This window comes from Hetaerina americana, unplaced genomic scaffold (genome assembly GCF_022747635.1).
Source record: "Hetaerina americana unplaced genomic scaffold, ioHetAmer1.1.p SCAF_12, whole genome shotgun sequence".
In the NCBI taxonomy this organism is placed as follows: domain Eukaryota; kingdom Metazoa; phylum Arthropoda; class Insecta; order Odonata; family Calopterygidae; genus Hetaerina; species Hetaerina americana.
In genome coordinates, this window is record NW_027286292.1 from 25,809,287 (window position 1) to 25,821,349 (window position 12,063).

At 46.5% G+C, this 12,063-nt stretch overlaps 1 protein-coding gene across 1 annotated transcript in view; it reads right to left on the reverse strand.

Annotated features, from left to right (window-relative positions):
* PlexA (plexin A) overlaps positions 1-12,063 on the reverse strand; it is a 527,983-nt gene that overhangs the window by 89,059 nt on the left and 426,861 nt on the right. The window contains exon 5 of the mRNA XM_071582795.1: positions 6,250-6,350. Within this exon, the coding sequence (XP_071438896.1) occupies positions 6,250-6,350 (101 nt within the window). The remainder of the gene's footprint in view (positions 1-6,249; positions 6,351-12,063) is intronic.

Sequence of the window (12,063 nt, forward strand, 5' to 3'; positions counted from 1 at the left end):
AATCGGGAAGGGTCAGCGCGAGGTGGTTTGGGACTTCCCGAGGCTCACCGCCCAATCCCCCACGCCCTGCTTCCATCCATCCACCGCTTCCCATGCAACAAATAATTCCTCAAGAGAGGCCATGGACGTAGTGCAGGGGTAAACACCCTTCGCGACGGGGAGGAGAAAATGGCTCCCGAAGAGTACTGTCGTAGTCTGTCCGGGAGAGACCAAAAATGGGGGAGACTGGCGGTTTGTCTAGGCAGAGAGAGAGTGCGTGGGGGGGAGAGAGAGAGAGGGGCGTGTGGGCGGAAGGAGGAGAGTTGACAATACAGAGGGATGCTGCTTCCGGTGGGGAAGAGGGGGGCGTGGTCCCCGGTGCAGGAAAAACAGGGTGGGGTGGCTTGGGGAGCGTGGGAGGGGGGATTTGAGCGGACGGAGTTGAGAGGCCTGGCTGGCTGCGAGTCGTGTTTATTACGATACGGGGGCTGCCGTGGGATCGCGCCTGAATTATGATGGCTGTGCGGACCGAAAAGAGGGGAGTACCCAGAGGGGAGTGGGGAAGATATTGCCCGGGGCCCTCGCTCACCGTGGCACGCCCCTGGGGGGAGGAGTGTGAGGAGTGAATGGAGCGGGCGGGGGATGGCGAGGGGGATTGTCGAATCCGCCCCCCTCGGCCCCGCAGCGTACCTCCCTCCAAACCGCCGGATTTCTCTCTCCGAGAACCTGTTCTCAACCGTGATGCATAAGCATTCAAAATCCCAAAACACCTTTTGTCCCGTTTCTCGCACCATTTCCCAGCTCCATTCTCTATGCCCACCCTCTCTCCGACTCTCTTTGGAAACTACCAATCCGCCCCCGTTCGTCCACCACTCTCCAACCACTCCCCCCGTCCGTCACAAACAGCCTCCGCACAGCCGGCGGCGTCCGTCCCTTCGCACCCACCTCGACGCCTTCGGAAGCCGTCGCGTCCACGCCGGAGCTTCCGCTCTACCGACAGCCTTCGTTGGGACACCTATGAACACGACCCGTCCCCGCGACGCCCCCGTCGGCCAAGATTTGACGGATAAGTGGCATTCGAATCGATCTGAGAGTTCCGGGCAGCGAAAAGGGGGCACCGTGGACCCTCCTCGACCCAATCACTCGAGAATCGACGTCGTTCCACTTCACCGAAGCCGCCACGATTCCGCTTAAGAGGTGCTTCCCGCGGGGCGCGCGCGCGTTTAGGTCATTCATGACGAGTGTCCATTGGAATCGCAGCATTTGCATTGCATGCCCATTAAGAACACGTGATTGCGAATCGCACAATAATTATATAACTGGCAATACCCAATACTGTATATTTAACCAGTCGAGCGTGATTTCAACGCCCTCGAGTCTCTAATCATGGAATTATGTCGCGCGTTGAAAATGTGATCGGCTGAATCAATACGGATGTCATACAGAATATGGCGATGCTTTTTAATTACTACATCAAACTCCTGCAAATAGAGTTATGCTCTTCAATTAAATTATCAAACAATTGAAAATTTAATCCTCACACGTTTAATTAGCAAAGAAGCGTAAATGGTCGTATAACCATTATAAACTTTCCGCTGGCCCACCGACATTTGTACTCACATGCATGCATACACATGCTATTATTATTTTGGTAGGTTCCCACTTTTTTCTTGGTGAGTAAGCACACTCTCAGAGTGAACTGAGTAATACTAAAGCGTAAGTTCACGTAACGGATAGATCTTCGTATCGAGCCTCTGGAAAATAACTCGATCGTAAGTCAGCATGAGAGATTACGTTCTTCCTGAGCGTCGTAAAATGTTCATTAGGCTGGCTGTACCGGCTCCACTGTTTTAAACGCCTATTTTCTTCTTGAGTGTTCCAGTGTGCCGAGTATTACAACTCGGATGTACATCTCTGATGAGCATTTACCTAAATTAATATCTGTCGTAAAATACATAGGCATGGCACTCGAGCATGAGATAATCCTAAAATAGGAGAGAAACATGATAATGTAAGCGAATGTGATTATATTTAAGCCTGCTATTTTATATATTACTCGTTTTCCCCTCGACGAAATTGGAAGTATTTTTCACCGAGTTCGACAGGAACGAGAACACCGCTGGGCGATTTGTTTCAGTTGCCAAGGGTTACGTCAACCATTGAGAGGACATTCAATTAGTGTAAGCAGAGAAGAAATCCGATAATGCAACGCTAGAACTTTTCCGGGGTGTGATGAACGATAATTCAACTCGGAACCCGAAAGAGCTCTGGTGAGTCAACAACACCCTCCTCCAGAAGTACTCTTCAGCAATGAAAAGTCGGTTTTGTACCTCTTCAACATTCAGTACTTAGCGTACTGCTGCTCTCCCACGCACTAAATGCCAGAATAGTGGATCCTCGTCCCTGATTGGCCGAGGGACCCAAGGGCATAAAAATTCCACAGCTTTATTTGGCAGAGGGTGTATGATGATATGAGCTCGGGAGGCAATGCGGCTGGCGAAGTATTAAGAGAGAGCCCCAGTGCAGTAAAAAGTAAGTGCCCCAGGTGTACATTTCGCACACGAAAAGGCACGCGAGCCACAAAAAGGGTAAATGGAAACAACGCAAATGACACTTTTTCATTTTCGCTGGTAGAGTGAGCATCTGGTGTGAACTAAAAGCTCCTCCTGCTTCACGGACGTGCAGTGTAGTTTTAATTTATTACCAGCGCTATGCATCGCTTTAATTCTCAGATTATTTGCTATTTGTTGTTGCTATCCCATTAGCACGAAACCAAACTTTCAATGCTTTAGAAGAGAGAGGGGCCGCGTAGTAAACTTGTCTTTACGGCAGAGATTATATGACTCTTGAGGGTTTCGGATGACACTTCAGCTCAGCGGTTTGGATTTACATGCCGAAAACGTGATTATCCTGTTAATACCTTTCTGTAATGAATATCCTGTAATCGACTTTATTGGGGAGTTATAAGTATTGGCTGTGAAATAAAGAGATATTACTCCCATTACATTTACTCCACTTTTAAATATTTTAGTAGCTACGGCATATTATGCCATGCGACAAGCCACCTAGGAAAATCTAATTACTTTGCAACTAATAAAGAATGCGTTGATGGACCGTCAATCGGAGTGCAGGTTCGATATTACCATTTAAAGAAATAATAAAGAGGAACAGGCTGAGTATAAACAAAACAACCGAAGAGGGCATACCTACCTAACTTTATCCATGACCTAGCCAGCTACGCAGACGTTTTATCCGACAAATCTAAGGATACAATATTATACGCTATCTTATAAGCTTTCAGAATGAATTCCTAATGAAGTGCACGTGTGATTTTCCAATTTGAACAGTACTATGTGCCATAACTTCATCATCAGAAATATTATTTCACATGCTACATTTTAACGGGAAAGAAAATAAGAAGTTTTCGCCCGTTTCCACAGAAATGAATCATTAATCCGATTAAAGTTTGTATTATGTCATCACAACATCCGGGTAATAATATGTACGTAATCTTTAAGTCATATTTTGGAACATTTTCAGGCACTAAGGATTTGACAAGTTTAGAAACTGTCCTTAAAATCTTGAGACATGAAATTCGGATTTTGCTACGGGGTTTAGGGGATATGCTCAGGCACCATTTCGCCGCATTGACGCAGCACTGATCTTACGGCATGTACTGATCGGGTCAGACGTAAGGTGGAGATCGACACTCCCCTTTTCTTCAGGGTTAAATTCAAGGGTTCGGCACGAAGACCTGACATGGTGATCACTCCAAGTTGTCACCATGCTATAAAATCACATACAGTCGAACATTAGGACAATAACGGCAATATCAACGAACAGAAGGTTGAATCCGACATTAAAATATCTCAAGGCTCGTCGTTTGAATAGTTGATTACCCCTCCCCGGGACCTCGCGTACACCGTCGAAATGCGATGCCTTTGGCCTCGAAGGGGGGGCATTGTCACTCCAAGGTGGCACCTGCGTACCCCCCTCGTACTCCTTCGACTGGCCACGCTAACAGAGGCCGGCGTACTCCGTGCCCATCATTTCATCAACGCCTCCCAAGCACACAGTACTCCTGTCCGTGTTTGGCGTCAGCGCGGGTAACGACGCCGAGCCTATGCCTCCATAAGCAGCCCTTGGTTTACTCAATTGCTAATGGAGAGCCGTGACCACGGAAGCGAATCACGCTGCACACAGACCAACCCGTGTGCGAATTTACCGCAACCTTGCGCGTTGCCCCTCCGCCCCCGCGAAAACAATGACTCATCAAGAATGCGTCCGTTTCCGCGGGCTGATCCGGCACGTTCGATCGAGCGCCGGACTTACCGCGAGGGCCCGGGCACCCTCCCGGCAGGAGAACGGCTGCTAACCAGTCGAACAGAGCGGCGAACCGGTGTCTCATTCGGTGGACTCCGGTCCTTTTAAGTCCTTACCCCGGCTGCGAGGGGTGGAGACGCACTACTTCCAGTCTCCCCCTGCCCGAACTCGCCTTGAGACCTCGCCACAACTAATCGTGTCCCCCGCTTCCTTCGTCCTGTCCTCCCCCGGCATCAATCCGCATCACGCGCTCATTCGAGGTGGGGGGAGGAGTGTGCGTGTTCGGGAGAGACCGGGGCGGGAGAAGAGGGAGGGCGAGTTCGGGGAGTTAGCAAGTTCTGCCCAAGGTTTCGTGGGCTTGACACCCCCGATCTCAACCCCCTCCCCACTATCCTGGCATTCTCAGAAGTGGAAGGGAATGGATGGAAGGGGAGATGGGGGCGAAGGGCTATGGGGCGGGCGGGAGGGAACCAGGAAGGAGGCAATGGGGGTGGCGCAAAGGGAACCCTGCCAGTGTACACACCTGCAGGGGATTATGCCTCCCACACCGCCAGTGTATACAGATCGAAGGGAAGAGGTTTCTCCATGTTTCCGAGAGAGAGAGGGCAAGTGAGCCAACAACCACGCTTTGATTTACTTTGACGACGGCAGCAGTATACGGGGGAGAAACGGGGGCGGGGGAGAACCGGGGGGCGGGCGGGGAGGAGAAAAACTTCGATAACGTCTTTGATAAAACACGACCGTGCCCTCGCAGGCCCTTCGCCGCCGTCTTCGGTTTGATTTTGGTACGCTAAAGCTTTGTGCGATATAAACTCCCAGTGAAGAGAACTTTGTTTCAGGTGGGGGTGGCGACGACGGAGGAAACTGCCGCGGAGCGGTGATACGGCGGATTACATTATGGTAGAAAAAATTTCTCCTCCTCTCTCTCTCTGTTTTTCGGTGGTTTCCCGAGGGAAAGCGGACTTTTTTTCTGTGCGAGGTTGAAGGTCCCAAAAACTGCGTCAACGCTCCTGAGTCACGTCGGATTTCTGCGCCGTCACATAACAGCCAACGATCTCGAGGTCCGACGCTGCTCCGAAGAATTCGCCGTTAAAGAACGGTGGCGGGGTTTCAACCAAAATCATTTCAGGGGCGTTTAAACTCGCAGTGCAATGGGGTTACTCCAAATGTACGCAGACCACCGACGGAAAATTTGGAACGATATTCTTTTCATTTAGTTACGCGGCATAAATTTTGACGCAGAGGCATTTTGAGTGCACCCTGACGAAACGCAAATCCAGAAATTACCTAGCGCATGCATATAATAATATGGATAGTTAGGCAGAGGTAGGGAGTAAAATTTATTGCCATACCGTACTATAATATCGCCACGTCGAATGCTAGACGAGACACATTAAGAAACTTGGGCTATAAAACTATGCAATGCCCGGTTTCCGCAATTACGGTTCCCATGAGCATTGGGTAGAACAACCTTTATTCTGATTCTGATATAATTTGTCGAAGAAAAATGATTTACGGCCATTGGTCAGACCTACATACTGATATTTAATCAGAGGATTTCTAAATGGCATCACCGATGATATAAATTTTAAAATATTATCAAACTCTCAAATCATGTGCTAATGCACAAAACAATCTAAAACTTGCATTTTTCGCCTTTAATCTATCCTTTCCTGAGTCAATCTTTCCCGATAACATACTTTTGAAGTTATATGATATCCAAGGGTATTATCTATGTTGGGTAAGAATAAATACTGACGAATAGGACGCTAAAAATGTGCCTGCAATTCCACACGGGAAAATGTGAGACTAATTGAAAATCAGAACTAGATAAGAAATTTTATTCTAATTAAATAAAAGTTCGAACAAATAGTTTTGGTTCCTTCTCCGAAGTGACGAACATTCATACCGGGAAATGGTTATTAAATGATGATGAAAGATACATACTTGTTCTCGAGGGAGCACCATCCGCAGTACGGATCCTTGGCACCAAGACAGTCCCAGCAAGTCTTGTAAACGCTGCATTCTTGCACCTTCACTTTCGACACCTGTAAAGAGAATAGTTTTTGGAATTAAGATCGATATTAAATACACTAGCAGGTAAATTTTAGCCATTAAATCGGACAATTTTATCAAATAGCATAGTGATTCAACATTTACAACACTCGCTCAAAGTGGAAGATGGCAAGAAAAAAACCGAAAGATTTACAATGTTTGTCTGAGAGATAAATATACGAAAATTAACATTTCAATACCAAAAGTATTAATTTGTGCATAAAATTCGGCCTTGCCTCATCTATGGACAGCTTGTTTCCACGGCAATGATTACGAACACCATCTCCGCTAAATATCACACCTTTCCATTACCGTCCCACGCTAACGATATGCCTTACTCTGGCACCCTGAATTTTAATGGGGTTCTTCATTTGCCACATTCGGGAAGGGGGGGAGGGGATGGCATTGCCTCATAAACCCATGTCTCTGCCACCGGAGCTGAAAAATATGGCGCCAAGATAACCGATAATTCCATCGTCAAAAAAAAAAAGATAAATTACGGACCCTCGGAATTTGAAAGCAAAGCGCAACTATGTATCTGCATAGGAAAATATTGCTAATGCATGTGTGAGCAGGTGACATTCAGCGCTGGTATTTAAAACAAAACACACTGGAAGAAACATTTTCCGGATGTAACACATTATGGACACATAAATCTTATTGGATTTTCAATGACAAAATCCCGAGAATCCCAGGGGATTCCTTAAAGATCAAAATTTTATTTCAAATGGTTGCGAGGGTTATATTCCCGGGAGCAACCACAGAGTCGTAAGGTCGCCGACAGGGTTGATTTTTGCAGACAATGCTTTACCAAAGCTAACCACGACGCGACGGTGTGAAACGACCGCCGCATGCACTACACGTTTATGGGAAAACTATGAATTTTAGAATATAAAGCATGAAAGTTTCCAGAATGGGCAATCTGAAAAAAGTCGCCCCACTATTCTGTTACCCTAATATTCTTCGGATAAGCCATTAAACATGACTCCAAATTCATAGCGAGCTGAAGCAAGCATGCTATGAGGTAATTCTATGATGAGATGAAGCAACACAACGAAAAAGACTTCCCCTTTGGATTCCTTCAAATATTCCATAATATGCGAGGATATCCTCTATTGAAGGTTCTTACGTGACGCGGTGTAGACAACATTCCTAATTCACCGCAAAAAGAAATAAGCGATTATTTTCCTCCAGTGAACTTAAATAATTTCCTTTTTAAGATAATGCCTTTCTCGATTACATTCTTAATAACATACCCCACTTTAAATCCAGGGATACAATATACAGCTCCACGGCTACTAACCTCAAAGAGTACGAATTAAAAAATAAAGTTTATTCCCACTCCACCGATCGGCAATGTGAATTAAACCCAATCACTCGCTATAAGAAAGTCACAATGGGTATTTACACATTAGCCATTAAATTTGAACCGGCATCAATTAAAGAATGAAGCATGAATTATTCGGGGAAAAAAAGACAACATGGGAAAAAGACAACGGGTCAAAATGTACCACCAGGCCCCCATTTTTTTCCGAGGACACGAATCGCACGCGAAATAAAATGACATTTCAGTCCATCAGTTCACGTGAAGCTTAAGTGAGCTCTCCCACGCGAATTCCAAGTAGCGCGAATAAAAAAAACTATTCAAACGGGAGAATATAAGAACTACATGGTGAAGAAACAACATTTTGAGGAAACAGAGAATAAAAGATAAGCCGCATAATAAGAAGCCTGAGGGTGAATGATGGTCAAGCGGTCTTCCAGTTCACCTCTCGCCCGGACGCGTCTCACTAACCAACAGATTAGTGCCGCTCCGTCCCCAAGGAGGCGCAGTAGCGACAAGGGATGGGCGCACTTCAAAATCGAAGAGCTATGGAACCGACTTATCAGCCAATATCCCCAGGCATCTAGTAACGATCTTGGAGATTACTCGACGTACAGAGTTAAACAGTATAACTTTAATGAATCAATTACGGCAGTCAATTACGATCCAATACCTAATCGGTCCTTATCACGCCCCAAGGCCTATCCTCCAAGGGCAATGGCGTTTCAGCACGGCGTCTTGGTCCACGGCGGAGTGGGAATACGAGGAACCCTCCCCTCCCATAACCCAACGCACGGCAGCGGCGGACTCCTTCCGGCAGTCGTGACTCACGAATGTAAAAATAAAGGAGAAACGCCTCGCTAGTCCCATTAATAACAGGGCAAATTGAACGGTGGACTTTTATCCTTCGAGTCTTATCAATACTATTTGCTCCGAGTTTTATCGCCTTTCCATGGAAAAAAAATCGTATCTTTTTTAAACCGGAGGGCTCCTCTCATAAAGTCCCAGGAAGGATCTTGATACTCAAACGCCGGAAACCATTCTCCGTTGGGACGCTGGCCATCGTGGTCCACGTGGGACGAGGGGCTCTCGGTACTGGGCACGTGAACCATTCCGACTTGGAACCAATCAGAGCGGGTGCCGCAAGCTTACATGCGCATCGTGGTGCTTTTGAGGCCGCAATTAAGATTTGCGCTTCGACTGTACGCCGCGCCGCGTGATTTACCGAGAGTGCACGGCTATAAAAAGAATGAAAAAAAAACCATTCCACTGCTCACAGATTTTACGGCGAAGAAGAGAATCCCGGGCGGTTCACCCATGGGAATATCCTCAATAACTCCCGCCTCTAAATTTAAAATGTCTTAGCCGTGACTCCGCCGCTCCCCCAAATCACTCTCCACACACTCCCTCCGGCCCGTTGTGTTGTTGCGTCGCAACCTTACTCCGGGACCCCCTCATGGGCCAGACCCGATTGTCTTTCAGGGGTGAGCGGGGAAGGGATGAGGGGTGGGGAGGGGGATGTAGGTAAGGTGGCGGAATCCCCCCCCCACAGAAGGAGAATGAGAGGCTCTTGAACTGAAGAGGGAAGCCTTCGCCGGTCGCCCCTTCAAAACAGAGGCGCCTCTTAGAAGTCGGGACACGTTTCTCATTTGTCACAGGGAGCATTTCCCCCGAGGAACGTCTTCTATTTCACGCGGATTGAGACCGTGTTTGAGGCATTTAAGTCCTCCGCGCGCGGGGGGGCCTTGGTAAGCATTATCTACGACAGGGCACCCGGCGGCGTCCCGGGGACCAGTCACTTTGCAGCTCGCTTGTTTAACGGCTCGGTGCTGGTGCCTCAAGGGTTACGTAGCGGCGGTGGCTTGGGGGGGGGGGTTCACGATCGGCGAGGGGGTAGAGCGAGGTGCGGAGGAGCAGCTGGATCACCCATCCTACGGAAACAGGATATTTCAAAGTTGAAGGGTAACGATACGTTGCCCATTGAACAACCCCGAAATTGAACGCCACGTTTCGATAAGGGCTGCGCGTTCACGCCTTCGAGGATAGGTCGGCAACGGGCATCAGGTACTTGCCTCGCCCTGCTGCAATACGATCACAGTTGAGCAGCAGGAAGTCTTGAAGTGCAAGTACGTATAAGCGGCGTCGATTTTTACCTTTCTACCGTTCTTTTAAACTATAATTTTAAACGTAACACCAATGCTCCCAAAATTGATCCAAATCTGACCATCATGATTCCAGATGCATCTTGATACTTTTCCAGTTTTACGCCACAGCTCTTCATGTCTTACGCCTCAAAAATTTGCAACCGGATAACCCCAACTGATATTACTTTAATTCATCTCGTAAAAATGTATCACCGGGCGCACTAAGATGCGTGACTTCTGCATTATCAGATGCTGGTACGAAGCAAGCTAATAGAAAGTGAATGATATTCAAATCTATTACTTTATTAAGCCATTATTCAAATATATCCATTCAGTAATCCATATGTCATGCCCTTGACCGCGACCTTCATTTCCTTTTAAACACTAAGCATAATTCTTTCGGCTTTAACGCCGAAGCTTGAACTCTGATAAGCTTCAAATTCCTGGACAAAAGCGGTTTCCCTTCTCATCTGATTCCCGTGCTTAGGGTAGAATTACACGTGCCATAATGACCGCCCAGACATTCTAGATGTGATCAATTATTGTAACACCATGGGTGTGTATTCAGCAGGATTCATTTGCGCAAACAGCGGACGCGCTTGTAACTGGCGGGGTAGGGTCTCATCGGAAAATATAGTATGGTTGTGAAATGCTGCAGAGAGTAACGGTGTAGAGAGAGAGAGAGAGTAGTATTAGATTCCCAATACGACAACATGGGCTCAGAGAGACATTTTATGTTGAATTTCGGTTGGTGATATGTGAAGCGATTAAAGTTTAGTACACATACCGTTGGATAGGACGTCAACATTTTGCGAGATAGGGCCAGATTCGAGAACAAGTGGGGTAGGGAATTACAGCATGACAGCGAATGACAAAATAAAACAAAACAATATATATATATTATGTAAATTTTTATCTAAACAATATTTAAAAGGGGAAGGTAGGGAAATTAAGGGCTTTTGAATGATATTGAAGACGCGGAGCTCTATGAGGAAACTAGCATAAAAGCAGCATGAAACAAATACTTAACAAAAGCCTATGTACATTTACATCGACACGTATTCAGCAATCCGTCGCATCACTGTGTAGACGTGCTAGTCGTATGAACAAGGAGATGAAGAGGTACGCTCAGAGGAGATGCGCATTCATTTGTCGGTGTCGGCTCCCTATCTCTTGCTGTCGTGAAGTGTACGAGGGGAAATGATTCCTTGGATCTATCTGTTCGACTGTCTATCTCTCTAATTGTGAAAATAATTATCTCAACTACAGTAGTAACAAGGAATTATTTCATCGATATCGTCAGTAAAACCTAAGGATTCATAGCTATGTAACAGGTTTAAAAAGGACGCGTCACGAGAAAACGTACAATTTGAAGCACAATTATAATCGCGGGAAATACTTGAGTGAAAAATATCTCGAGAAACAATGTATAATAAGCACATACTCTGAAAGTCAACGACATATTTACAGACAAATCTTCACGCATGTATTATTCTGAACAAAACAATCCGAAAGAATCACAATTATAGTCGTCAGGATCGCAATTCTGCATTAATAGGCACTAAAATCGCGGTAATTTACAATTATTTTCATTTTATCTAATGAAGTAAAAATTCATCACATTCGTTTCTTTAGTTATGGCAGCGGATCCAGTTAATTTTTCGATTCCATAATTTGAATTTTTATGATTTTTCTTTTATTTCACTGGGAAATAAAACTTATTCCATGCCAAAACCGCCTTCTTTCCGAAATAATCGTCCAATTCAAGCAAAATTTTCGGTAATCGCATGAAAAGAGCCTAGGAAAAAGCTCTATTTTCAGCGCATTATTCGGCACCACTTAATGACTTCGGCTCCTTTCGACTGGGAATCCCTCAACCCGATTAGGCGGCTGAAGGAAGAAATGTAAGCGGATAGTAAGCATCTCCCCTTCAGTCCTGCATAATACGAATAAATATTGAAGCCCTTTGATCCATGTAGCATGAAAATAGCAATGATAACCCTCCCCAGACACACACGCCCATGGGTGGTGGGGGGGCGTCGGGGGATGGGTAACGTAACGGGAACGATAAGGCGGGGGAGGCGGGTAACGAGCTCCCCGCCAATGGACCCGGATGCTCCGTGGGAAGACATTAGGCGTGGGGCTGCTTTGCAACGACTGCTCTCTCTGAGAGGCTATTCCATTACGTGGGTGGGAGTTGCACGGCTGGAACAACGGTGTCCCTCTCTTCCCTCTCCC